Source organism: Loxodonta africana, chromosome 7, assembly GCF_030014295.1.
Source record: "Loxodonta africana isolate mLoxAfr1 chromosome 7, mLoxAfr1.hap2, whole genome shotgun sequence".
In the NCBI taxonomy this organism is placed as follows: domain Eukaryota; kingdom Metazoa; phylum Chordata; class Mammalia; order Proboscidea; family Elephantidae; genus Loxodonta; species Loxodonta africana.
In genome coordinates, this window is record NC_087348.1 from 4,988,685 (window position 1) to 5,016,644 (window position 27,960).

The 27,960-nt window shown below is 52.2% G+C and overlaps 1 protein-coding gene across 4 annotated transcripts in view; it reads right to left on the reverse strand.

Annotated features, from left to right (window-relative positions):
- Positions 1–27,960, reverse strand: part of ANO1 (anoctamin 1) — a 110,828-nt gene that overhangs the window by 25,778 nt on the left and 57,090 nt on the right. For 2 of the 4 annotated variants that reach the window (XM_023541838.2, XM_023541837.2), the window contains 8 exons: positions 16,674–16,756; positions 14,350–14,361; positions 13,687–13,758; positions 10,621–10,698; positions 9,629–9,703; positions 4,082–4,283; positions 2,850–2,961; positions 1,923–1,980 (listed from right to left, as the gene is read on the reverse strand). In XM_023541838.2, coding sequence (XP_023397606.1) covers positions 1,923–1,980; positions 2,850–2,961; positions 4,082–4,283; positions 9,629–9,703; positions 10,621–10,698; positions 13,687–13,758; positions 14,350–14,361; positions 16,674–16,756 — 692 coding nt within the window. Of the gene's footprint in view, positions 1–1,922; positions 1,981–2,849; positions 2,962–4,081; positions 4,284–9,628; positions 9,704–10,620; positions 10,699–13,686; positions 13,759–14,349; positions 14,362–16,658; positions 16,757–27,960 lie in introns of all 4 variants that reach the window. The other 2 variants (XM_023541840.2, XM_064287621.1) reach the window with 2 other exon arrangements.

Below are 27,960 nucleotides of genomic sequence, written 5' to 3' on the forward strand. Positions count from 1 at the left end.
CAGCCACATATTGACAGCGGCAGAGATTGGAGTGATGTGGCTGCAAGCCAAGGACTGCTGGCAAAAACTGGAAGGGGCAAGCAGGGGTCCTCCCCTGGAGCCTACGGAGGGAGCCTGGCCCTGCCGACTCCATGATTTCAGCCCTGATCCAATATAATGGGCATCCTTATAAAAAGAAAGAGACACAGAGGGAAGGCCGAGGCAGAGATTGAGTGATGTGGGCACAAGGCAAGGAACGCTTGGGGCCACCAGAAGCTAGAAGAGACAAGGAAGGCTCCTCCCCTGGAGCCTGCAGAGGGTGTGCAGTCCTGCCAACACCTTAATTTTGAACGGGTAGCCTTCAGAACAATGAGAGACTAAGTTTCTTTTGTTTTCAGTACCCCGTCTGTAGCATGTTGTTATGGCAGCCACAGAGCACTCATGCACGTGGCCCACAGGCCGCTGGGGCTGGAAGGAGCCTCAACCAGGGCTTGGAGGGGGGAGCACGTTGCCAGGGAGTGGGCAGCGGTGGGACTGGAACTCAGGGCCGTCCTCCTCCAGGGCCAGTGCCCATCCTGTGTGCCCCGGCCACCCACCCACGGGCCTACACTGTCACAGCGGGCTGGGGTCCACGTAGTTGGGAAGGTAAGGCACCCCCAAGCCCCCAGGTCTAATGCCCCTGTACTCAATGGGCTTATGTCACCTGGAGGGGGGGATTGGGCAGGCAGGTGATGGTCAGAGACCGTTGTGGGCAAGACACTTACCTCACCCAAGGGATGCTGGGTGACCCCAGGGGCTGACTCAAGCCCTTCATGAGTCCTATGCCAAACTTTTTATACCAAAAACCAAACCCATTGCTGTCAAGTTGATTCCAACTCACAGCAACCCTATAGGACAGAGTAGAACCACACTATAGGGTTTCCAAGAAGCAGCTGGTGGATTCGAACTGCTGATCTCCTGGTTAGCAGCCAAACTTTTTAAACATTTTGCCACCAGGGCGCCACTTTTTATATAGTTGCTCAAAACTTAGTCCTGGAGAGCCATAGTTTTGTAAAAAGTAACGACATCCTTTGCTTTATTCTGTTCTACAAAGGGATTTCCCCAACTTCTCCATCCATACAAGAGCTTGACAGGGTATTTTACTAAAGGACAAGGTCACGTAATGGAAAAAGACTTGGTGGGCTTTTCGCAAACATCCATGGACTATTGGATGAGGCCCATGTCTTGAGGTGTTCAGGGGCCTGAACTCCGGAGGCTAAACTAGCAGCTAGATCACCCCATACCTGATGCCCACCCCAACTCTCTTTATCATGTTCTCTGATGAGCTGAATTATTCTGTGAGTTGGAAACGTGGACCAGTTACCCTGAGTCCTGAACCACCAGCTTGGTCTCATGGAGCAGTCAGTCATGGGACAAATAGCTGAGCAAGCCCACATCCCGTGAGTCAGCAGCGGAAGGTGGGCTAGCACATTAACCAGGCCTGCTGTGGCTAGAGTCCATGAGCAGAAGCCAAACCGCCACCAACCTTGGAAACCAGACACCACCTCATGTTTGAAGGCAGAGGGGGCATTTCACTGGTAAAGCCAAAAAACATAGCCAAGTTCTGTTTCTTCCTCGTTAACTCACCTCAACCCAAGGAAAGAAACACTCACAGTCTGGAAAAAAAATAGCTAATAAAACTGGGTGTCCTTTTGTTCTTTCATTAACCCTGAAGAGACAATCTCCTTTTAGGGGACTTGCCAAATAAGGTGGAGTTGCCAAATAAGATTAAAGAAGATCAAAGCCTCTCCCAGCCAGAGACCGGGAGAAGGTTCCAAGAGGGGAAGAAACCACTGCTACTTGCTTAACGAATTTGCACCACTTCCTTCTCCCACGTGACCTGTGCCCACAGATTTGGGGAGGCAGAATAGAGTGGGGCTGTAGATGGACAAAATCTCAGGTACCTCCTCCATCCGGAAAGAGCGGAAGATGTACACGTAGTCGCCTGGGCGTCCGACAAACCTGTGGTAGTGGGGAGGGAGTTAAGGGGAGCCACGCCCCGGTTCAGGGGAGACCACCCAGGGGAGCCCCGAGTCCCGAGGTCTGAGCCTAGAGGGTGGATTTATAGCTTTTTGACGGTGGTTTCTGTTGGCCAAATGCTCATTCGCTTCCCAAACCCGGGGAGGAGTATGGAAATTCAGCTTCTTCAGCAGGAAAGCCCCAGGCTGCGAGGCAGGCAGAGGAAGGGGACCCCGGAGCTCCTGGTCCCTGAAAGCCGTGGGCCTCTCCAACTGCCTGGCTCCAGGATGTGGCCGGCCACAAGGCCCCCTTTCTGCTCCCTGGAGAGGATACTGGCACAGGACCACTCTGGGAACCCTGGGCAGGCCAGAATGGGGCGGTGGCCAAAGAGGTCACAGCCAGTCTGGGTGAGGAGGGTCAGCCCAGGACGGCTCAAGCAGGCAGCCTCCTAGCTGTCTGTGGGGTGGTACGGGATGTGGGTGTTATGGGCTGGGTCCCCTTGGCTGAGCTCTGAGACCCTGGGGTGGAGGGAGGCGTGGGGGTGGTGGGACGTCTTGGGGGCCCAGGCACGTGGGTCACCACCTGAGCCTAGCACACAGTCTGAGCTGGCCGGCAGCTGTGCAACTTACACCCTTGGCCCCTCTCCCACCCTTGGCCCTCACCCTCTTGACTCCTCCGACCACCCCGGGGGCACCCAGAGCTTGCTGCCCAGGCCCCCCTGCCCTGGCATCCCCAGGGAGCCACAACGGTTGTCTGCCCTGGGCCCCGGGGGCCCCCACCCACGGGGACACACGGGGGGGGGGGCCTTTTCCCAGACTGGGAGGGGCTAGTTGGGAAGAGGTGAGGCCTTTCAGCAAGGCAGCCGTCCCTACCGGCCTTTGAAGAAAGCCACGTAGAAGATGGGGGTGTAGGAATTGACAAACTTGAGCAGGAAAGCCTTGAAGATGAGCCTTTCCTCGAAGCTCTTCTCCGTCTTTGGAACCTCTAGGAGGAGGGAGGAGAAAAACGCCCAGGTTGATGGGGAACCACCCACAGCACGGCTCCTGGAGTGGCAGGGCGCCGGGCACTGCTCATCACTTTGCGTGCTGGTCTGGATGGAAGTGTACCCCCTCAAAACGTGTGCTGAAAGCCTAAGCCCGTACCTGTGAATATGGCCCTTTGGAAATGATGCTTTTCTATTGTTATGTTAACTTGGCCTTACCAGAGAAGGTGGGTTCTAAACCTAATTGGCTCTGAGTCATAAAAAGAGCAGAACAGACGCAGAGACACACACAGAGGAGGACAGATGGAGGAGATAGGTGCACCTACAAGGACTGCCGCAGTACTAGGAGCTGGGACAGACTAGGGAGGACCTCCCCTGGGGCTGAGACCTGAATTCCAACTTCCAGCCCCGGGAGCCGAGAGTCAACGAATGCCTGTTCTTTACAGCCGCCCACCTGCGGTGTTCGTCTCATGGCAGCACTAGGTGGCTCAACACGTCCTTCCTTCGTTGAGCTCTCCCTAATGACTGCCGGGAGATAGCTCTCACCTTCCCCTCTTAAACGAAAACCAAACCCGTTGCTATTGAGTCAACCCTGACTCACAGCGACCCTACAGGACGGAGTAGAACTGTTTCCAAGGCTGTCATCTTTACAGAAGCAGACTGCCACCTCTTTCTCCCTCGGAGCAGCTGGTGGGTTCCAATCGCCAACCTTTTAGCAGCCGAGCACTTAACCAGTGTACCACTAGGGCTCCTTGTTACTTCATTTAGCTCTCACTTTTTAGTGTAGTGGTTAAGAGTCTGGCTGTTAACCAAAAGGTCGGCAGTTCGAATCCACCAGGCGCTCCTTGGAAACCCTATGGGGAAGTTCTACTCTGTGTTATAGGGTTGCTATGAGTTGGAATCGACTCGACGGCAATGGGTTTTGTTTTTTGGTGGGTTAATAGCTGCTGGGTGATAGTGCTTGAGTTCCTCACTTAGAGACAAGGAAACTGAGGTTCGAGAAGTTAGGGAACGGGCCGAGGACCCACCGCTGCAGGGATTTGCCTTGGGCTGCCTGATTCTAGGGCCCTGGACCACCTGCGGTGCTGCCTGGGCTCTGTAACCCGGGACGTGGACACTCACCAATCTTTGTGAGCCACCGTGCTATGCAGCCGTAGACCTCATCCAGCAGGATGATGACCACGAGGTTGATGATAACCGCGGTGGCCGTGACTGTGACACGGATGTTGGACCGCACGGAAGGTGAGGAGTTCATGGCCAGGGCCGCGGCCATGGAGATTCGGTAGATGATGACTCCAAGGACAATGGCGAAGGTCACGGCAATCTGCAGGGAGAAAGGGGCACACCCTGGCTAGAAGCCCCCCGCCGCAGCCCCTGGGCCAGACGCGGGGTTGGGGAAGCAAGGGTACTGGACCACCGGGGTCTTACTGGACCATCCTCCTCCTGCCCCTCCACCCAGCTCTCCCCCACCCTCCGGCTCTCCAGCCAAGAGCAGACGTCCTCAAAGCAAGGCTGACTTCTTTCAAGGATCAGAAAACTGACATTTCTGGGAACAGTTCAGTTGACGTTGAGTTGACTCTGGCTCGTGACACCCCTACGTGTGTCAGCGTAGAACTGTGCCCCACAGGGTTTTCTTTTTTAAGTTTTTATTTACTTTTATTGTGGTTGAGCATATACACAGCAGAACATACACCAATTCAACAGCTTCTACCAGGACAACTCAATGACCCTGATTACATCCTTCGAGGTGTGCAACCACTCTCACTCTCTTTTTCTGAGTTGTCCCTTGCCCCTCTAAGTTTCCCATCTAATCTTCCGAGTTGCTATCGTCAATTTGATCCCATAGATAGTTCTTAAAAGAGCGTAATGCTCAAGGCAGAGCTCTTTACTAGTGAAGCTAAACTATTGATTGGTTTTAAGAAGACTCCAGGGAATATTTTTGTTTAAGGTTTAAAGATGATCTCAGGGCAATAGTTTCAGGGGTTCATCCAGCCTCTATAGCTCAAGAATGTCTGGGTCCCATGATAACTTGAAATTGTGTTCTGCATTTTCCCCGTTCTGATCAGGATTCTTCTACAGAATCTTTGATGGAAGCGTTCAGTAATGGTAGCCGGGCACCATCCAGCTCTTCCGGTCTCATGGCAAAGGGGGCAGTTGTTCATGGAGGACAACAGCCTTATCCTCCTCTTATTCCTGACTCTCCTTTCTCTGCTGCTCCAGGCAAATAGAGGTCGATTACTGTACTGATGGCTGTTGACAAGCTTTTAAAACTCTGGATACTAGCTCCACAGAGTTTTCAATGGCTGATTTTTCAGACTTAGATTGCCAGGCCTTTGTTTTGGGGCACCTCTGGGTGGACTCAAACTGGGAACCTTTCAGTTAGCAGGTGAGTGAGTTAATCGTTTACACCACTCAGGGACTCCAATATTTCTTGAGCACACACCAAACGTCAGGTGCTTAACGTGCTACCTCACCACAGACATGAGTAAGGGGCTAATTTCTACATAGAAGAGGAAACAGAGGTTCAGAGGTTAGGTAACAGGTCAGGTGGTCCAGCTGATGAGCTGGGATTCACCAGACAGGTCCGCCTAGAGTTCCGGGTCTTTCTGCTGCCCAGCACAACCTTCTTTCCAGCCTACTGCTGCCAAGCAGAGCACAAGACCTGGGGTGGCTGCTCAGCCCAGTGGCCGTCCTGGCTTGTCCTGCAGCAGTCTGACCACCTGGAACCTGGGCTTCTCATCACAACCTTGCAGCGACCTGGAGCGGAAGCAAGCTCTCGGATGGAGTGCTGGGGCTGGGGTACCACCGCTTGTGGCCACCTCTCTCCCACTCCCCCATAAAACAAAAAAAAACATTGCCACCAAGTCAGCCCTGATTCAGGGAGACCCCATATGCCAAAGTAGAACTGTGCTCCACAGGGTTTTCTTGGCTGTAATCCTTATGGAAGCAGTTTGTCAGGCCTTTTCTTCGCAGTGTGGCTGTGTGGGTTTGAGCTGCCAAACTTGAGGTTAGCAGACAAGTGCCAACCCTTTGCTCCACCCAGGGTATCCTGTTAAGGGAGGCAGGGTGAGTGCGGGTGGTCCAATCCCCAGTGGGCAGTGCTGCGGGTCTGCCTGGGAAAGACGGGTGCGTCCAGGAGCCTCCAACCTGGTGGCTGGCTGGTGCCCGAGAACAAGCCCCTCATCTTGCCAAACCCACTACTGGGCTGGAACGCTCCATGAGACTCAGGCTGGTGGTTCCCTGAGCGTCTGGGGCGGGGCGCTGGCTGCAGTGACAACCATGTTCCACGTAGAACTAATGAGCCATCTGTCTGGGCTGTTTTTCCTTTTCCTCAAAGGCCCTAATGTAACCGGGAAAGTAGCGTGGCCTCCCTGCCCTGCCCTGGGGTGTACATCCTTTGTAAATTCCCAGTCCGAGGACTCACTGAGGAGGAGAGCCAAAAACCCAAACCTGTGCCGTGGAGTTGATTCTGACTCATGGTGACCCCGTGTGTTAGAGAGCAGAACTGCTCCATAGGGTTTTCTTGGCTGTAATCTTTACGGAAAGGGGCGGTGGTGGTGCAACGGTTAAAGCGCTTGGCTGCTAACCGAAAGGCCGGCAGTTCAAACCCACCACTGGCTCCGCAGGAGAAATGACCTGGCGGTCTCCCTCTGTAAAGATTTACAGCCTTAGAAACCCTATGCGGCAGTTCCGCCCTGTCCTATAGGGTCACTATGGGTTTGAATAGACTCGATGGCACACAAGAACAACAATAATCTTCACGGAAGCCAGGCCTTTCTTCCATGGTACCACTGGGTAAGTCTGAACCGTCAACCTTTAGGTTAGCTGTTGAGGGCAACTGTTTGCATCACCCGGGTGGTTAAATAGGAGGCACAGGGCAGAGCAGGTGTTCACAGGGATGTCGACCGCACATGGCTGTGTGGAGATTCCCTGTTGGTCTAGTGGCTTGGGATATCACCTGCTGATTCCTATGAGGGGGTGCAGAAGGCCAGCCCTGTCCCTGCTAGGATAGGCACGTGTGGCCCCAGGGTAGTCCCAGGAGGGACAGGGCTGTGCTGTGTCTCCAGGGCTGGTCTGCCTGTCCCAGAGGAAGACCACAGTGGCCTCAGTAACCTCCCAGGAAACTCTCATTTTAAACTCTGGCTACTGCAGACGTCTGCGGTGACTAACCCGTGGCCACACCTGCGCAGGAAGGAGCCTGCAGCCCACACCACGCCTGCCCCAACGCAGGTTGCCCACTGGGAGGCTGGGACACTCCCCTACAGCTGGGTTTTCCTCGAAAAATCCCCAGCTCTTGCCTAGTGCCTCCCTCTCTCCCTGGGAAGGCCCCGCCCAGCCTGGAGACCTGGAGACCCCTCTGGACCCTCGTGGAGGAGCAGACTGCTGGGGTAACTCAGCAAGAAGCCCTTCATCCGGTCAGAGCCTGCCCCGGGCACCCCTAAAGTCGTGCCCCTTCCTGGGATGGAGCACCAGGGTCAGGCTGATAGCCTCACCCAAGTCTTCAGCGTGGTGCACACAATAGGTGCTCACTACATGCTCATTGTTCAGTGAGCGTCCTGAGTGGGTGACACAGCGTGTCTGTGCATCACTAGCCCCACGGGGTGGTTGGTTTGTGGCAGGAGCTGACCAGGACGTCACGAGCAGGATGCAGGGGCCAGCTCGATGTAGTAAAGACTTCTGACTCCACTCAGCATAAGGAGCCCTGGTGGCATAGTGGTTAAAAGCTTGGTTGCTAACCAAAAGGTTGGCAGTTCGAACCCACCCAGCAGCTCCATGGGAGAAAGAGCGGGTGATCTACTCCAGCAAAGATTATTGTTGTTATTGGGTGGCATCGGGTTGATTGCGACTCACAGCGACCCCATGTACCTGCGCCGTCTTCACAATCATTGCTATGCTTGAGCGCATTGTTGCAGCCACTGTGTCAATCCATCTCATTGAGGGTCTTCCTCTTTTTCACTGACCCTCTACTTTACCAAGCATGATGTCCTGCTCCAGGGACTGGTCCCTCCTGATAACACGTCCAAAGTATGTGAGATGCAGTCTCGCCATCCTTGCTTCTAAGGAGCATTCTGGCTGTACTTCTTCCAGGACAGATTTGTTTGTTCTTCTGACAGTCCATGGTATAGTCAATAGTTTCTGCCAACACCATAATTCAAAGACATCAATTCTTCAGTCTTCCTTATTCATTGTCCAGCTTTCACATGCGTATGGGGTGATTGAAAACACCGTGGCTTGGGTCAGGCGCACCTTAGTCCTCAAAGTGACATCTTTGCTTTTTAACACTTAAAAGAGGTCTTTAACAGAAGAATTACCCAATGAAAGACATCTTTTGATTTCTTGACTGCTGCTTCCATGGGTGTTGAGTGTGGATCCAAGTAAAATGAAATCCTTGACAACCTCAATCTTTTGTTTATCATGATGTTGCTCATTGGTCCAGTTGTAAGGATTTTTGTTTTCTTTGTTGAGGTGTAATCTATGCTGAAGGCTGTGGTCTTTGATTTTCATCAATAAGTGCTTCAAGTCTTCTTTACAACCTGTAAAGAAGCCTAGAAAATTCTAGGGGGCAGTTCTACTTTGTTACATGGGGTCTCTGTGAGTCTGAACTGATTTGACAGCACACAACAATGACAACAAAAGTCACAGTTGAGGCATTTGTTCAAAGCCAGCAGTGCCAACAAGCCCAGGTTACAGAATTCTCAGTCACCTGAGCGGCGCTGTCATGGTTCTCGTCTTCTCTGCGTGTTACTTATTTAACAGTTTTCTTTAAAACTCATCAGTTTTGTCTTAAATAATGTTGTTGTTGCCAGCTGCTGCTGAGTGAGCGCCTGATTCATGGGGACCCCACGCACAATGGAACAAAACACTGCCCAGCCCTGTGCCATCCCCACGGTCAATTGTGGATTTGACCACTGTGATCTGCAGGGTTTTCACTGGCTGACTCTTGGAATTAGATTGCCAGGCCTTTCTTCCTAGTCTGTTTTAGCCTGGAAGTCCTACTGGAACTTGTTCAGCGACACAGCAACGCACAAGCCCCCACTGACAGATGGGAGGCTGTGGATAAGGTCCACTGGCCAGGAATTGAACCCGGGTCTCCTGCACGGAAAGTGAGAATCCTACCACTGAACCATCACTGCCCCTGTGTCTTAAATAATAAACCTGTTGCCACTGAGTGGATATGTACTCATAGTGACCCTATAAGATAGAGTAGAACTGGCCCATAGGGTTTCTAAGGAGTGGCTGGTGAATCTGAACTGCTGGCCTTTCGGCTAGCACCCAAGCTCTTAACCACTGCAGCATCAGGGCTTAAATAATAAAAAAAAACTACCTGTGAAATCCCAGGTTTGAATTACTACCTCTGCTTTTCTAATATGTATTTAAACAATTTTGCAGCTTTCAAAATAAAAGGCATGAATCAGAGACCACCCAAAATCATCTCATGTGCCCCCAGGCTATGTGGAATCCCTGTGACGTATCTGCGGAACCCTGGTCCCTTTCTGTGCACAATTTTGGGGGCTGGTGGTGAGATCTCCCCTGTGACAGTGCCCTTGTGCCTTGGGATGAGAGGTGCTGCTATGGTCACGCTGGTCCCAGGTCCAGGTGGGCACGGCACCAGGCCTCCCTGAGGGCTTCCCCCAATTTTCTTCCCCACCTTTGCCTTCCAGGGCTTACCATGAAGATGATGGAGACCAGGTTGGTGAGGTAGGCTGGGAACCGGTCTCGCCAGGTCAGCTTCACCTTGTCCGTCTGCAACATGGAACAATGTCTGGTCACTCCTGGGGACCGTCCCAGTGGGACAGAGCCTGCTGTGTATATGTGCATGTACAACATGGAAAACAAACAAAAAATGTCTGCAGGTGACGAGCAGATGACATGTGCACTTGTGTTTAAGGAAGCATGAGGGTTGTGTGGTCTCCTAATCATAGACGTAGCAATCCTTTAAAAATGGGACAGCCCCGTGTACGGGGCAGTGATAGTGCCAAACACTTGTCTAGCGAACTCCTGTCTGGGGACAGTCCGCGTGGAGAATCTATTTCTTAGGCTGCAAGTCTGAGATGAGAAGATCTAAAATGTTTTGCTATTCTCCACCCAGACCATCATGATTCTTTTTCCTCTCCAGAGCAAGCTGGAACAAACGCCTAGCATTACAACTTAAAATGTTGTTTGCCACATAGCAACGCCAGGCTGGGGTTACCCCGGGCCCGGATGCTCTCGGGGCCGGAGATGGGGCTGGCCTGGAGAAGTCTTAGGTCGAAGCTCGGCACTAACGGGGATGTTCCAAGATTGGAGAGTGGACTGGATTTTTAAAACAGAAAAATGCATGTATGAGGTCGCAGAACACGGACAGCCGGGTCACATTGCAGGCCACTCCCTCCAGGGCAGGCGGCATGCGTGGTCATGAGGAGATCAATGTCAGGCAAGCAGTGGTGACAAGCACGTTCCACAGGTGCCAAACAAAGCCAGCAGGACCCCACACACATCCACCCCAGCCATGCAGTGACGTTTCCCAGTTCTTTGGGTGCTGACGGAAGGCAAAGGAACACAGGTGTGAATGTTAAAAATAACAATGAAACAACAGTCAGAGTTTGTTGAGGAAAAACACAATTGACTTTGATCATCTGCAAAAAAGTCAAGACTTGAGTTGCCCCGAAATGGAAAAGTACCAATTTCACCCCCGCCATGGCGGTCTTAACCCTCTGCTTCCATTTGTTTGTTGGCTCCTCTGGAATATGGCGGCGCTTCTGAGGGAGGGCGGAGGGAACAAGAGAGGACCAAGCGATGAAGCGTTACAGGCGCCGGTGGACCGCAGGGCCCCACCGGCCGTCACCCCCCTTGGCAGCCGGTCACTTGGCCAGCTTGCTGCCAAGGCAGGGTCAGGCTCGGGGCACTTTAAACAAAGCAAAGATGGCAGAGCCCCCAATTCTACAAGAAAGACTGCAACAAAGGTAATGGAAATGGGAGGTCAAGGTTTTTGAAACAGAGACTCAAGCAGGAAGGTTCTGGAAGGCCTGTCCCACCACACGGTGGCTGTAATTTTAATGACATATATTATGTGAAGACATCGATGATTCAAGAGCATTTTATGACTCCATGAAGGAAGCCACACCCAGAAGCATACGTTCATACAATTCAACAGTGGACTGTTTCTAGAAGCCAATTTGGTGATCTGTTGTTAGGTGCCATCAAGTTGATTTCAACTCATAGTGACCCCATGTGACAGAGCAGAACTGCCCCACGGGGTTTCGAAGGGTGTGATCTTTGCGGGAACAGACTGCCCCATCTTGCTTCTGAGAAGTGGCCAGTGGGTTCGAACCACCAATCTTTCAGTTAGCAGCCAAGGGCTTTAACCACTGTGCCACCTGGGGCCCTTTTTTTTTTTTAGCACTCTAACTGGAGGAGAAATGAAAACCTTAAAACATCTGCTAGGAGCCAAATAGAATGGAGGGAAAATAAAGGGTGCAGCGGTCAGAATCAGATAGGGCCCGGGATCACTAGCAGAACCCCACAAAAATCACCCCCAATACCTTTGTTGCTGTCACATGGTCAAGGAGCTCAGGTCAGAACCAAGCCGTGGGTCGGGAGGTGGAGGGACCGAGTGTCTGGGAGATGGCTCCTGTCACACATTGCTCAAATCCACTGTTTGGGGTTGGTTAAGTCACTCTCCTAAATAGATGTGGCATTTGCCACAAAAACCTTTTTCTTAGGAAAATACAGAAGAGAAATCTACGCCAACCAGTTGCCGTAGACTCGACTCCGACTCGTGACGACCCCACGAGTGTCACGGTTGAACTGTGCTCCACAGGGTTTTCAGTGGGTGGTTTCTTAGAAGCAGATCACCAGGCCATTCTTCTAAGGCACCTCTGAGTGGAGCTGAACTGCCAACCATACATGCTCACTCTCAGAGGTGATATAATAAAGCAAAGGCTGGGCTGTCTTGGGAGCCACAGCTGGCTCCTGAGACATCTCAGGCTTGGGGCTGAGAACGCCACACTGAAAACTGTCCCTGTGACATACAGTGGTGGCTTGTGGGGCCTTAGAGACATGGCGTCCACACCTCTCACTTTACAAGGGAGACACGAAGTCCAGAAGAGCTGATGGACTGATTCGAGGTCCCACGGTGACTGCTTAGAAGACAACGGGCTCTTGGATGTGTGTACGCTCTGGTTTTTTAGGCTAAAAAGGGAGCCTCTTTATTTTAGGGGACAGCTCACACTTTTGCAGTTATTTTCTTTGTACTCTAGAGCCCTGATCAGACTCTAAGTGGGTGCTCAGGAAAGTTCACCCCCTTTCTGCAGGAGGACTGAGATTTTCTGTTTTATAGGAGCTGAGGTCTGAGAGGGTGCTTCCTGGAGCACCCACGTGACTCCCCAGATGGGATTTTGGTCATCGTGACCCCCGGCCAGTTGGAACCAGTGAACTCTGACCACGGGACATAATTACATGAAAAGACGGAAGTCAGGGGTTTGCCTGATCAGTCCTAGAAGCTGACAATGCAAATGTGACGGCAGGAATTGGGAAAACCCAAGAGGTTACTCAATTGCTCCAAATCTCTCCGAGAACCAACACCAATTTCCCCACCCTCAGCCCAAGGCTGACAAAGGCCCAGGGCTGGCTTTGTGCTCATCCCAGGACATAGGAAAAACCACCGTTAAAAAAGGAGCCACGGGCCTCTCGAGGTTTGCAAGAATTCAGGCTGCACACCCAACTGGTTTGTGGTTCGTTGCCATCCAGTTGGCTCCGACTCATGGCGACCCCGTGTGTGCGGAGTAGAACTGCTCCATCAGGTCTTCACGGCCTTTCAGAAGCAGATGTCCAGACCTGTCTTCCGAGGCGCCTCTGGGTGGGTTTGAACTGCCAACTTTTTGGCTAGTAGTTGAGCACTTAATTGTTTGTGCCCACCCAGGGAGTCCTTTGTGCACATGGTAAGACCATGAATTTGAATGACAGGTTTTGGGAAAAAGAATGAAATTTATTATAAAAAGATGGTGGCCTTAAGATCATCATGAAAACAACAACACTTCTCTCTGCCGTTCTCGTAGTCCGTAAGCGAGATAGGAACTGGCCATTTGCTCAAGGACCCTGGGGTGGCAAAACCCTTCCACTTCATCGTTCACCACAGAATACAAGAGGTGGTCACCACTGACGTCAAGTGGACTTAGAAAAAGTTTCAAAGCTGTGTGGTTCGTGCTGTTGAGACGTTTGCTGAAATTTGCAATCCCCCTCAGGTTACATCAGGGAGATAAATCTATGCCAGCTGGCTGCTGTGGCGTCGACCCTGACTCGTGGCAACCCCATGTGTGTCAGAGCAGAACTCCTCCGGAGGGTTTTCAATGGCTGATTTTTTGGGAAGTAGATTGCCAGGCCTTTCTTCTGTGGCGCCTTCAGTTACGCCTGAACCTCCCAGCTTTCGATTAGCAGCTGAGTAAGTTAACCATGTATACCACCCAGGGGCCCCAAATCTGTACCAGGGTTTGATAAACTACAGCTCCCAGGCCAAATCCAGCACATTGCCTGACTTTATAAATAAAGTTTTATTGGAAACAGACAAGCCCGTTCATTTGCAGATCGTCTATGGCTGCGTCCGCGCTACAATGGCAGAGTTCAGTAGTTATGACAGAGGTCTGCAAAGCCTAAAATATTAACTACCTTGTCCTTTGCAGAAAAAGTTTGCTGACCCCCGGTCTGCACTGTTGTCGAACGTGAAACATTTTGCTGGCTGGGAAACATACCTCTTTGCTTTTGGATTCTTTCCTAAGTGACTTTTCCAGAACTCTAGCTTCGTATTCGGCTCTGGGATGATCCTGCGGAAGAAGCCAAGACCTTACTGAGTGTGCGTCTCTGGTCCTCAGAGGGGGCACACTTGGCAAACAAGTCCACACGTTTGCCACGGGTGCATTTTGGGTGGTAGGAAGCGGGGCCAGTTCATAGCTGACTGCTTGTCACATTTCCAATTCAGAGCCCCCTAAATTTAGTCAGAGTGGCGGCTTGGGATTCTCTCCACTGGGCAGGCTGGGAACCCGGCCCAGTGGGAAGGCCACAGAAGCTGGGCTCTGGTCTCAGAGGTGGGTCATCCGTGCCAGGCTGCAGGGCCCCCTCTGCCCCCCTTCCTCACTGTGAACACCCAGTCATGAACCAGCCCCAGAGAAGTTTCTATCGTGGAGCCGTGGGGGTCGGAAGAGCCGGTAGTGTCAGCAAGCGTGGGCAAACTAGAGGTGCCAGAGCAAGTCAGCGGAGGGTGCTAGAATGGAAGAACGGGGGTTAGGAGAGACCCGGAGGTGAGGGAGAAAGCAGGGACCCTCGAGGCAGAAACAGACGGAGTAGATGTGCGAGAAGGCCCCTCTCCCCGGGAGACAGGCTACGGAAAGATAGAGGAGTTATAATAGATTTCAAACCTTGACTGCCTCCTTCAGGAAACCAGAAAAGTGAAAACAAAAACAGAAAGATTTCATTACTTATACTGTTTTTTAAGGCACAGGCTACCCAGATGCCGTCGAGTCTACCTGACTCCTGGCGACCCCATGTGTATCAGAGTAGAACTGTGCTCCACAGGGTTTTCAAAGGCTGATTTTTCAGAAGCAGATTGTGGGGCCTTTCTTCCGAGGTGCCTCTGGGCGAACTTGAACCTCTAACCTTTTGGTTAGCAGCCAAGCGCTTAACTGTTTACACCACACAGGGTTTCCAAGACACAGGCTATGTCCTCTAAAGAAAATTTCCTTAAGGACCGTGATCAAGACAAATGGATATGGTTGGTGGACAAGGAGGACCCGGGGAGGTCAGGGACTCATTCGATGTCACTGCTACCTTACAATGGCCGTGAGGGTTGTGGCTTTGTAGCTCACAATTTTGGAAATTCCCAAGTGAGTGCTGGATCAACAGGGCTTAGACACACAGAGGGCCGGGTGATTAGACATACTCCCTTCTGCTCCAGGTACTGAAACCTGGGGTTTAGGCCTCGTGGACAGGCAGGTTATTAACACCCCAGGTGATTAATTCCAAAGAGAGGATTTGGTCGGCAGGGTGGGGTGGGGAGGCTCACTCTGTGAAGCTCATTTGGGCCTCTTGGGACTGTGTGCTCAGAGGCTTCCATCACCACCCCAAAATCAAGAGCCCGAGTCAGGGCCAGGGCGTCCCAGGATGGGTCCCCCAAGTGCCCCAACCACATAGACACCCTAGAAAGGGCATTCTAAATTAACTTGGAGAGTAATAAAACCACAATTGCTTTGTCCTGTTCCAATCCCTCCTAATGGGAATGGGAGCAAGGATGGACCCATGGGGGAGTGGGCTGACACAGGCCCTGCCGTGGGGACCGGGCTGGGGCTCATCCTGGCTTCCCGTAAGAGCTGTGTGTCAGGGGCCACATCGCATCAGTCTGGGGCTCCTCATTCGTACAAGAGGATAAGGAGCCCTGCCGTGGAGGAGGGATGAGACTCAGGCAGGTACAGGTGTGGCCCAGAGGTAGCTGGTTGGGCAGCCCACTCTGCAGGGCCCTGATCTAAGCTTTAGCTCTATTGACTCCAGAGCCCGATGGTGGGAGGGCTGCTTCTCAATCCCTACTTGAGAAGCCAGGACGCTGAGGCACAGAGAGGATAAGCAATGTGCCCCAGGTCACACAGTCAAATCAGAGCCTGGTCCTGTCATCACTAAGAGGCTGTGCCTGTCCTGCTCGTGGTAGCTCCCTTGAGTTTTAATAATGTTGTCAGAACAAAGCCAGCACGCCTGGATTCTCTGATTCAAAGACGTGTTTGGCTCAAGAGTGGGGGGCCCATTTAGCCACCAGGGCTGATGGGGCGGGCAGGGAAGTACAGTAAAACAGTGACTCTACAGGACAGAGTAGAACTGCCTCACAGGGTTTCCAAGGAGCGGCTGGTGGATTTGAACTGCCGACCTTTTGGAAGTACAGTGGGAATGCTAAAAAAAAGCAGTGGGGACGATCTTCCCATTGCCATTCAAATGTACGACAAGAGGTTTCTCTTTACAAGGGTGACATGGAACAGTGAAGTCGAAGCCTGCACTGGCTAGACTTCTGCTGTGTGCTGTGGCTATTCCTGGGGACCACTGCCCAGTTCATTCCCACACACCCAATGCGGGGGGATCCTGACGGAAGTGACAGCATTGGGGCAGTGGCAAGGCTTCTACCACGGAACCCTGGGGAGAAGGCCCACGGCCCACCCTGCTGCCAGCCCACCCTGGGCTCCCCACCCGCTCTCAGGGTACGAAGACGCCCAGCCCAGGTTCCTATCTAGCATAGGACAGGGTCTGGTTCCACTTCCTGGCCACACCTAGTTACTAGCAGAAAGCCGCCTCCTCGGAGCATGGTTTGACACCTGAGGGGCCAGTGCTCGCTCGTGGTCACATTTGGGGACAGCCCTGGGGCAGCATGGGTCCCTCACAAGGCCTGCCAGGCTGCCCCCGCAGATGCAGTGAGCTCAGGGCTGGGAGCCTGGTGGGTGCCCATGGCCATGCTGATGGGTGGTGTGTCCATGCCTGCGTTGAGATCAAAAACATCCAGCAGACATGGAATGGTTGCCCTGGCAACCGAGGGCATCTGGCCCACGGGGGAGATGAAGTAAGATGCAGAGGGGAGCGGGCTTGCCTTGTTCAGACCGGGGCGCTTTATGACCGTGGGCTCCACATGAGGCAGGGGAGTGGACATCACCCTGGGGCTGGGGGCCGGGGAAGGGGCCCGAGAGGGGTACGCGGCTCCAGACCCACTGACCTCCTCCTCCTCGAAGCCCGTGAGGTCCCAGCGGTAGTTGAGTCTCATCTGTTTCCGTTTCCAGTGCTCCATGAAGGTGGCGGCTGCAGGTGAGGAAGAGAAGGAGCCAGGAAGTCAGGGCCTGAGAAGCTCCCGAGAGTCGGACGACCCATCTGGGGAGCAAGCGCCATGTGCTGGGCCAAGCACTTTACCTGGCTTAACCCGTCCAGCCCTCCCAATGACCCCTGGAGGTGGGGGCCATCTTTCAACCTCTTTTGGAGGTGGAGAAACTGAGGCATGGGGCATCAAGCCCCCCACCAAGGTTATTCAGTGAGGGGACAAGGCTCTGACCTAGACAGGTTGGCCCCCGAGCCTGCACCCTCCCCTGTACCTTTGCGGGCCCCCCTGGTCCATAGGTGGGGATCCTGAGGTCAGGAAGGACAAGGACTCACTCAAGAATCAAACCCAGGCAGGTGGTCTGGCTGTTCTGCGCTGCCCTCTTAGCCTGTGTCCTGCTTTGAATTCAGAACAGCCAAAACACAGTTGAAATGCCGCCTCCTCCAGGAAGCAACTGATCACCCCCCCGCCCTTGGCGTCAGAAGAAAATCAACTTCTCTTGGGACCTGCTATGGATTGAATTGTGTCTTCCCGAAAAAAAGGTATGTTGCAGTCCTCATCCCTGTACCCGTGAATGTGATCTTGTTTGGAAATAGCGTGTCTCTTTGGAGACATTATCAGTTAAGGGTTACCAGCGGGCGGGTCCTAGTCCCGCCTGGGTGGTGTTTTATAAAAGGGAAGAACAGACACTGTCACACACACGGGGAAGACGCCCTGTGAAGATACAGCGTCAAGCCAAGGAACGTCAGGAGACACCCAGGGCTACGGAAGCCGGAAGAAACAAAGGAGGATCTTCCCCTAGGGTAGACAGAGAGAGGGAGCACGGCCCTGCTGACACCCTGAGTTTGGACTCCCAGCCTTGAGAACTATGAGACAATAAATGCCTGTTCTTTGAAGCCCCCCACTTTGTACTATTTTTCTATGCAGCCCTCGGAGACTAAGACAGCACCCTCCCAGACTGTGACTGTCCTGCTCACGGTGTCCACACCACCTTCCATTATGATCCCTGACCCACGTCTCATGGTCCTTCTTATGTGTGGGGCAGGGATGGGGTCTTATTCATCCGTGCCCCCACACACAGCCCAGTCCTGGCCAAGATGGGTGTTCAAGAACACTCACTTAATGAAGGAATGACTTTATGAGCAGCCAACTTACAAACGGAGATGCAACTAGCTGAGTCATTCGTTGATCATTAACGTCTCCAGCGGGAAGCAAAGTCAGCAGAGGCTGAGAGGCAGAGGAACGATAAAGATGGCTATCGTGAATTGGAGCTCAGGGCTCTTGAGCCGTGACGTACCAGGCACAATTCTTGGGGCCATGACATAGAATATGCATCTTATTTAAACCTCACAGAACCCCTATGAGGTTGGCACTATGCTTCTTCCCATTTTATGGAGAAGGAAACTGAGGTTCGGAGAGATTAAATGACTTGTCCTGGAAGTGATGGGGCCGAGATATAAATAAAATGAGGTGTGCAGCTGTGACTCTTCGGGGCAAATACACCGGATTAAGGGAAGGCAACATGTTGCAGGAAGATTCTGGAATCTTTGAGAACTGGGTCTGACACAGACTCATCTCCTGGTTCAGAGAACTTCGGCTTACCCAGAACACGCCTGCTCCCCACTAAAGGGAGGTGAGATCAGGGCCTCCAAGCTTACAAGTGCACTTGAAGCATTAGCTACTTTATCAGCCAGGCCCAGCCAGGAAACAAGAACCTCTCTGGTTCTTTCAAACAGGGATAATTTAATACGGGGGACTGGCCGCTGTCATGGATTGAATTGTGTCCCCCCAAAATATGTGCCACCTTGGCTAGGCCGTGATTCTCAGTATTGTGTGGTGGGCCTCCATTTTGTGACTGACGTAATTGTCCTATGTGTTTTAAATCCTAATCTGCCTTTGGTTAATAAGGCAAGATCAGGTTACTTTAAAGAGGATTAGGGTGGGATGCAATACCCTTACTCAGGTCACAGCCCTGATCTGATGTAAGAGGAGTTTCCCTGGGGTGTGGCCTTTTACAAGTGAGCAGAGAAGTGAGCAGAGAGCTGGGGGACCTCCTACCACCAAGAAAGAACAGGTAAGAGCACAGCGTGTTCGTTGGATCCAGGGTCCCTGTGCTGAGAAGCTCCTAGACCCAGGAGAACACTGATGAAGACCTTCCCCCACAGCAGACAGAGTGAAAGCCTTCCCCTAGAGCCGGCACCCTGACTTCAGGCTGTGAGAGAATAAACTTCTCTTTGTTAAAGCCATCCTTCTGCGGTGTTTCTGTTATAGCAGCACTTGGTTACTAAGACAGTCACACAGGTAATGGGTGAGCTGGGGAGCCAAACACGGACGGTGAGGCCACCAGAGATTGTCAACAGCAGGGAGCTGGGGTGAATTCAGGGGTTGTGGGAAAATGGGAGGTGCTGTTACCAGAGCCAGAAACTGCAGCTGCCCAGAGGGTGGGCTCATGGAGGGAGGGGCTGCCTGGTGGGGGTTGGAGCCACAGAGAAGACACAGCTGCTGGAAGGGCCCCAGAGAAGCCACAGGAAGCACAGAGAGCAAGAGACAGAGATAGAGAGACAGAGAGATGGAGACACACACACACACATACACACACACACACACACACACACACACACGGGGAGAAATTCCCTGGCTTCTCCTTTCCTCCCGCCCTCTCATCTCCCACTGGGGCCTCCCATTGGCCCGACTTGCTCTGGAAGTGGAGGCGGCAGGGAGCCTGAGAAATGTGGTCCAGCACACAGAACTGAGCAGGGGAAGGGAAGGGAATGGACGGTACCTAAATGCCTGCTTGAACCTGGCCACTGAGCAGACACACACTGAGCATTGCCCCAGGACAGGCAATAGTGGTTGTGGAGGGCCCTGCTGTGAAGAAGCTGGAGGTCTGGGGGTAGGCCCGTCTGCAGTGGGCACCACTCCCCAGGAGGAAGACGCGAGGATGATCCCGCCTCTAGACCACAGTGGGGGAGGTCAAGGCCGTTCTCACGCCTCCACCATTCTGGAAGTTCGCTCGCTCCTTCCCTGTGTTTTGTCAGCTGTCTCTGACCTCCTCACCTGCTGTGGCAATGCCACCCTGCCAGACTTCATGTTGGCAGCAGAACTGACCACCCGGGGGCTGGCTCCACACACGCCTGTGGAGTTGGCCTGTTTGCCTTCTGTGTCCCCGCCTCCCCCAGCTCCCTGTCATTCCCAAACTTGCCCTGAACCCCCCCAGGTGGGTCTCCCCGTTTGTAACACCATCCCCACCTCCACCTCCTGGACACCCCTCTCTGTCCCCTCACCCACCTGCCGTAGTATAGCAACAATTAACATTCAGTGAGGACTCATTACATGCCAGGTCCCTGGGTGGCACGAACATTTTGCACTCGGCTATCAACCAAAAGACTAACAGTTTGAACCCACCCAATGGTGCCACAGAAAAAAGGCCTAGCAATCTACTTCTATAAATATTGTTGTTAGGCACCATCGAGCGGTCTCCAACTCATAGCAACCCGATGTACAACAGGACAAAACGCTGCCTGGTCCTGTGCTGTCTTCTAGCTATGGTTGAGCCCATTGTTGCAGCCACTGTGTCAATCCATCTTGTTGAGGGTCGTCTTCTTTTTCACTGACCCTCTACTTTACGAAGCATGATGTCCTTCTCTAGCGACTGGTCTCCCCTGATAACATGTCCAAAGTATGTGAGACGACGTCTTGCCATCCTTGCTTCTAAGGCGCATTCTGGCTGTACTTCTTTCAAGACAGATTTGTTCATTCTTCTGGGAGTCTATGATATATTCAATATTCTTTAACAACACCACAGTTCAAAGGCATCACTTCATCTTTGGTCTTTCTTACTCATTGTCCAGCTTTCACATGCGTATGAGGAGACTGAAAATACCATGGCTTGGGTCAGGGGCACCTTAGTCCTCAAAGTGACATCTTTGCTTTTTAACACTTTAAAGAGGTCCTTTGCACCGAGTAGCTGGGGCTGGGGCCTGGGGACCATGGTTTCAGGGGACATCTAGGTCAAATGGCATCACAAAGTTGATTAAGAAAATGTTCTGCGTCCCACTTTGGTGAGTGGCATCTGGGATCTTAAAAGCTTGCAAGCAGCCAGCTAAGATGCATCAATTGGTCCCAACCCACTTGGAGCAAAGAAGAATGAAGAACACCAAAGACACATGGAAAATATTAGCCCAAGAGACAAAAGGGCCACATAAGCCAGAGACTCCAACAGCCTGAGACCAGGAGAGCTAGATGGTGCCCGGCTACCACAATGACCGCCCTGACCAAGAACACAACAGAGAGTCCCAGACGGAGCTGGAGAAAAGTGTGGAGCAGAACTCAAATTCAAGTAAAAAAGACCAGACTTAATGGTCTGACGGAGACTGGAGGAACCCCCAAAACTAAAGCCCGCAGACGCTCTGTTAATCCAGAACGAAAACCATTCCCAAAGCCCACTCTTCAGACAAAGATTACACAGGACTATAAAACTAGGAGTATTACATGTGACGAGTGTGCTTCTTAGTTCAATCCTACACACAACACCAAATGGACGGCTCCTGTCCAGAGGCAGGATGGGAAGGCAGGAAGGGACAGGAGCTGGTTGAATGGACACAGGGAACCCGGGGTGGAAAGGGGGAGGGTGCTCTCACATTGTAGGGACTGGTCTTTTGCAGCAGAGTTGCCCGATGCAACGCGTCATTTGATTTCTTGACTGCTGCTTCCGTGGGCGTTGACTATGGATCCAAGTAAAACGAAATCCTTGACAACTTCAATCTTTTCTCCGTTTATCGTGATGTTGCTCGTTGGTCCAGTTGTGAGGATTTTCATTCTCTTTATGTTGAGGTGTAATCTATACTGAAGGCTGTGGTCCTTGATCTTCATTAGTAAGTGCTTCAAGTCCTCTTCAATTTCAACAAGCAAGGTTGTGTCATCTGCATAACGCAGGTTGTTAATGAGCCTTCCACCAACCCTGATGCCCTGTTCTTCTTCATAGAGTCCAGCTTCTCAGATTACACACCTGAATTGAATCCTCACAACAACGCGATGGAGTGGGAATTATTTTCATCATAAATTTGTGAATAAGGACACGGAAGCTCAGAGACATCAAATGCTATGCTCAAGTTCAACTGCCAGTTAGCAGCAGGATTTGATCCTAATTCTACTTGACCCCAGTGTCTACACTTAACTACTATACTCAACTGACCCTCCACACAGATATTTTATTCTCATTAAGGAAATAACTCATAGCGACCTTATAGGAAACAGAGTAGAACTTCCTCATAGGGTTTCCAAGGAGCGGCTGGTAGAATTGAACCACTGACCTTTCGGTTAGCAGCTGTAGCTCTTAACTACTGTGCTACCAGGGCTCTGGAAGTAACAAAATAATAATAATTCTTAATATTATAGCAAAACTCACATCCCCATTTTATGGATGAGGAAACGGAGGCACAGAGAGGTTAAGTCATTTGCCCAAGTTCACACAGCTAGGAAGTGGAGAAGCTGGTATTTGAACCCAGGCTTTCTCGCTACAGAATTTGTGCTGTTGAACATCCTAAAATAGATCAGAGGTAGTGGAGGAGGAACAATTAATGGAGGAGGAACAATTTAGAAAAGGAGGGTGAGAATGGTTGCACGACTCAAATGTAATCCATGTCACTGAATTATACACGTGGAAATTGTTGAATTGGTGTATGTTTGCTGTGTGTATTCTCAACAACCACAAATAAAACACATTAAAGTATAAAAACATTAATAAATAAACAAAAACATTGGGTAATTGAAAAAAAAAATAGACCCAAGGGTGCTCTCCCAGTGGTATTTGTATTAATCAGACCAAGACTGCACCCAGGGTCCCAACCTGGTAGCTGGGAGTGGGGGAGGAATGGAGGTGGTATACAGATGTGGCTTCTTTGGCTCAGCCGTGTTTTAAAAATAAAGACATTTTATATAAAACTATGACTTCCCTGCTTCTCCTTTAAAAACCAAGTGCACTGGCTGCAGGCAGGAGGCTGGAGCTGAGGAGGGGCCGTCCCCTTTGTCAAAATGTGGGCACGCCTTCTCTACTTGGCCACAGACCTCACCATGCCCTATTGTTGGACTCTGTGGTTCTGAGTTTACGGTGCTTCCTTGGGAGCCAAGAGATGCAGCTGTGGAGTCAGGCGTGGCCAGCAGGAGGGGAGCAATGAAGGCTCACACTGAGCCTGGCCCTGGGGGCTGCCCCAAGGTCTCAGCTCCACCCTGGGCATCCTGGGTAACGTGGAAAAACCACCCTCTAATGGGCAGAGCTGAGCCAAGGCAGGAAGAAAGCCAGGCACCCACCCTTTCAACTTGCTTCCTGGCCCTCCTACCTGACACCACCCACTGTGTGGACAGCCTTGGCTCCCGTGGGTTCTGGTCCCTTCCCTTTGAGGTCCTCAATAACAGTCTGACTGCTGACAGGCCAACAATGTCATGCAGACGTGACAGGACATCTAACTCATGTCAGATGCTGACCTTGGTGCTGTCCATGCCTGATCTCCTTTCATCCCATCCCAACCCCTCCACACAGGGAGAACACACCCATTTTACAGACAAGTAAACTGAGGTTCCAACTCGTGACTTGTAAATTGGTGGCAGAAAATGGGCCCAGGTCTTTGATGCCAAGATTGGCTGGGGACAGGCCTGGTGGTTTTCTCACCCTCCTGAGGGTGAGCCGTGGGCCGAACCCCATGAATGAAGAGCCAGCCTGGACCTTGGAAGCCACGCAGGTGGGCAACAAGACAAGAGCATCCTGAAAACCAGAGCCCAGAGGGTGGCCCAGCACAAAAACACAGACAGTGTGTAGGGCCCCCAGGCCACAGTGGAAACAGGTGTTGGGTTCCGATTCTCCCTTTAAACATTTGCTTTAATGACATAACGCTGCGCAAATACTTCTTGTAAGGGAGCCTGGAGCCAGCAGGTGAACATAAGACTTGGATCCACACTGGGTCAAACCCAGGTGTCACTTAGCCTCTCCCAGCCTCAGTCTCCACATCTACAAAATGGGCTTGATAACAGTGCCTGCCTGAGGATGCCAATGGTGGGGTCTGGATGAGCCTTTCCAGACACAGCGCTTGGAGGAGGCCTGCCTGCAGTAAAGGCTCGGGAGATGGCCGTTATTACACCCTGGCTGACGAGGCGGGAAGGAGCCCCAGCCGGCTCCTCACATTAAAAGGCTAACCACAGGGCAACGAGTGTCAAGCCCCCTTAGGTCTTCATGTCCCCTGGCGCGTATCAGCGGGCTGTGGAGAAAATGATTGGAAGGACACCCCCTGCAGGTACCCCTGGGTGGGGGCGGGGGCACAGGGGTTGACCTGTGCATTTTCTCAGAGTGCATTAGAAGGCCCCAGGTGCTTGTTAAAATGCAGATCCCTCGGCGCCCTGCTAGCCCGTTGAGTCAGGGCAATCTTCAGTCTCTTGGCTCCACCTTCCAGCCGTCTTGTGTGCAAATTGAAAAATCAGATGCTAGGACTCGCATGTCCGAATCCTAGCGGCTACTGAAGTGAAACCTCTGATGAGGCTTGGATGCTTCTGCGACTGACTGTGAAAGGCCGCCTCCTCCGGGTAGGATCTGGTCTCAAAAACCTCTGCCAGCTGGTCTGGGGGGGCCCGACTGGTGGCGGGGGGCGCCCAGGGGGGCCCGACTGGTGGCGGGGGGCGCCGGCAGGATGCAGGTATCACTCAGCCCCTTCCAAGTCCATCTTGGCAGGGTGATGTCTCCTTCGGGTGACTTGTGGGGTCCCAGCCCGCTCCGCTCCTTACAACGTAACCCCTAGAATACGGAACGGCCTCACTAGGCTCCGGCTCCCCCACTGTGAATGCGCTGCACTCTCCGACCTGGGCTCAGAGACGAGTTTCCTTGGCAGGCGCTGGACAGCAAAGACACTAACCGGCGGTAGTTCAATTGGAAGCCACCAGGCACGAGGGGGCCCTTCTGACCCGGCCCGGGGCAAGCGTGGCCTTATCCACCCAGTCCTAAACACCAGCACCGTGGGAGGTCTCCAAGGCTTCATTTCTCACTGAGTTGCGGGCTTGTTGTTGTCAGTTGCTAGGTAGCCGATGTCCACTCCTGGTGACTCCACATGTTCAGAGTAGCACTGTGTTCCACAGGAGTTTCAGTGCCGATTTTTTCAGATATAGATTGCCAGGCCTTTCTTCCTAGGTGCCTTTGGGTGGACTCCAACCTTTCAGTTAGCAGCCTGGCACATTAACGGTTTGTGTTATCCAGAAACTCCTTTTATAGCTTGTTAGTTGTGGCGGAGTTGACTCTGACTCGTGGTGACCCCATGTGTGCTGAATAGAACTACTCCGTAGGGTTCAAGGCTGTGACCGTTCAGAAGATCGCCAGGCCTTTTTTCCAAGGTGCCTCTGGGTAGGTTCAAACTGCCCACCTTTATTCAAATGCTTAACCATCTGTGCCTCCAGGGGCTCCTATTTACCCCCTGCTCAGGTGTCAGCTTACGAACGACAGCAGAGAATCAGAGCTGAAGTCTTTGGATGTCCCACCCCAGCTGGAGGACCCACAGCAGCGTGACCTGTCAACTCCACCAAGAGGGGGCAGGACTGCATCTCTGAGTCCATTTCATTAAAGTGAGGCCCGCGTTCCCCCAGCTCCTGGCCTCTGGCCCCAGTCAAATTACCCGCTTTGTTCTGCGGGAGGCTGACAGGCAGTTAAAACCCCACGATTATGCTCTCATTTCAGAAAACCGATCCCAGCGAATAGCTCAGCAGGTTGGAAGCTGCTTCATGTGACATCTTATTGGAAGCTTTGAGATGGCATCTACTCAGGGCAAGCATCGAGCTGAAGGATCTGTGACCGGCATGTGGCCCTGGGAACGCAGGACCCACAGCACATGAAGGCACCCGTGAGAACAGCACGCTAGCAGAGAGGCCGCTCATGGGGGCACAGAGCCAGCGCCCGGTGACACGCAGGCTCCCAGGAGCTCACAGGGACACAGAGCCAGCACTTGGCGACACCCAGGCTTCCAGCTGCAGGGCAGTACCTGGGTTTGGGGCTGTGCTCATGAGGTGCGAGCAGAAATGTTAACAGCTGGAGGACAGAAGAAAGACAACAACGGAGAAGAAACACCAGCGGGAAAATAAGCCCTTAGAGGCGGAGAGCAAATAATTGAATAAGGGATTAAAAAAAAAGAAAGTCAACAAGAAACCTCTGCTAATTACAGCTGACAGCAAACGTGAAGAGGCCCTGGGGGCTGAGGCCTGGTCACCCCACTTCTTGGCCGGGGCGGGGCGTTGGGGAAGGCGGGGGCTGGATGCCGAGTGTGCCTTTCAGGCCCAGCGGGGTCTTTCCTGTTTTGTTTTTTTTTCCTGTCTTGATTTAGAATAAGCTTTTTTTCCTTAAAGTAAGTGCTTCATGCAAGTAGTCTGGCTTTATTCCCCGCTCTCCCCCTCAAACCAGGAGCGTGGAGTTGAACTTGTACTGACTGTGTACTTTACAGGTGGGCACATCTGTGTCTCCCACAGTGGAAGCCGAGCTGGAGGAGGGCGTGGGACCAACAGCACAAACAACACCCCAAGTCACAGCCTGAGGGGTGAATGCAACCAGCCTTTTTTTCTGGGGGCTGAGCTTGCTGGTAAGGGCTGTTCGGTACCTTCGAGATTGTGAAAGTGGCCCTGCTTGGTACACAGCAGGTGCTCAATAACCAGTTAACCAGGTGCTGACAAATCGAGTCAACTCCAGCTCCGGGTGACCTCGTGTGTGTCAGGGTAGAACCGTGCTCCATAGGGATTTCAGCAGCTGATTTTTCAGAAGCAGATTGCCAGACCTTTCTTTGGAGGTGCCTCCAGGTGGACTTAAACCTCCAACATTTTGTTTAGTAGCCGAGTGGTTAAAACGAGTGAGCCTGCTCCATTGGGTGGGCACACGGGGTTTAAGGAATTCAGTCAATTCCTTCAGGTACAGCTAGCTGAGCAGCTGTGCTGCCGACCTGCCCCTCGCTCCTGACGCTGGGTAAATTTCCTGTTCCCCCAAGAGGGTACATGATGGGGGGCTTGAAGAATGTCTGGATGAGAGGGTGTGCCTACAGTGCTAGCTGGGACTTTGGGGGCAGATAGGCCAGGAGATGCTGCTGTTAGCTGTGTGATCTTGGGCGAGTCATGTAACCTCTCTGTGCCTCAGTTTCCTTACCAGCAACATGGAAATAGCAACAGAACCTTCCCCCTGGGCTGTTGTAGGGATTAATGAGATAACTAGTAAAGAGTACTTATCTCAGGGTACCGTGCAAGGTACTTGACTCTGGGTACTCTGACAAGTACTTCACCCAGGGTACTGTGCAGGGTACTTAGCCCAGGGTGCTGTGCAGGGTACTTAGCCCAGGGTGCTGTGCAGGGTACTTAGCCCAAGGTTCTGTGCAGAGTACATTGCCCAGGCCTGGCACACAATCAGGCCTAAGTACCTGTTCTAAGAGGAAGGAAGGACGGTGTATGATGGGGATAAATGGGAAGGTATCCCAGGTAAGAACAGAGTCCAAGAAACGGGGAACTAGAAAGAAGCAAGGTATGGTAAGCATGCTGGCTAGCCAGCTAGGAATTTAGGCAGAAGCAATAAAGCCTGTGGGCAAGCGTGTGGGGCTCAGGATGCCGGGGTTCAAGTGTTGGCTCTGACATTTATTAGGTGGTGTAAACTTAGAAAAAAGTTGCCTGACCTTGCTGTGCCTCGATTTGTTCACCTGCCAAATGGGATGATTAAGGTTATTTACTGCCTACAGTCATTGGGGAAATTGAGTCACTATCTATAAAATACATCATCAAGAATGGTCAATCCTTCTTCACCTGAAGCAAAATTAAAAAAAAAAAGAAAAGAAAGTAAGAAAGACCAATCTTGGAGAAGGATGTCATGTTTGGTAAAGTAGAGGGTCAGTAAAAATGAGGAAAACCCTCAGTAAGATGGATTGACACACCAGCGGTCACGAGGCTGGCGCGGGGCTGGGTGACGTTTCCTTCTGTTGTACGTAAAGCTGCCCGAGTCCAGATGCAACACCGCAGTTAACGACAACAAACACATAAGGTGCCTGGGACAGTGCCTGGCATGCACTAGGGGCCCAACTAACCTAAGCTACTATTCTTTTCTGGAGGAGATAAAGTGATATCATTGACAGAGGCCCCCACGGCACAGGTCAGAGGTTAGACCTGATTTCTAACCACCTGTGGTCCAGGCTGTGTT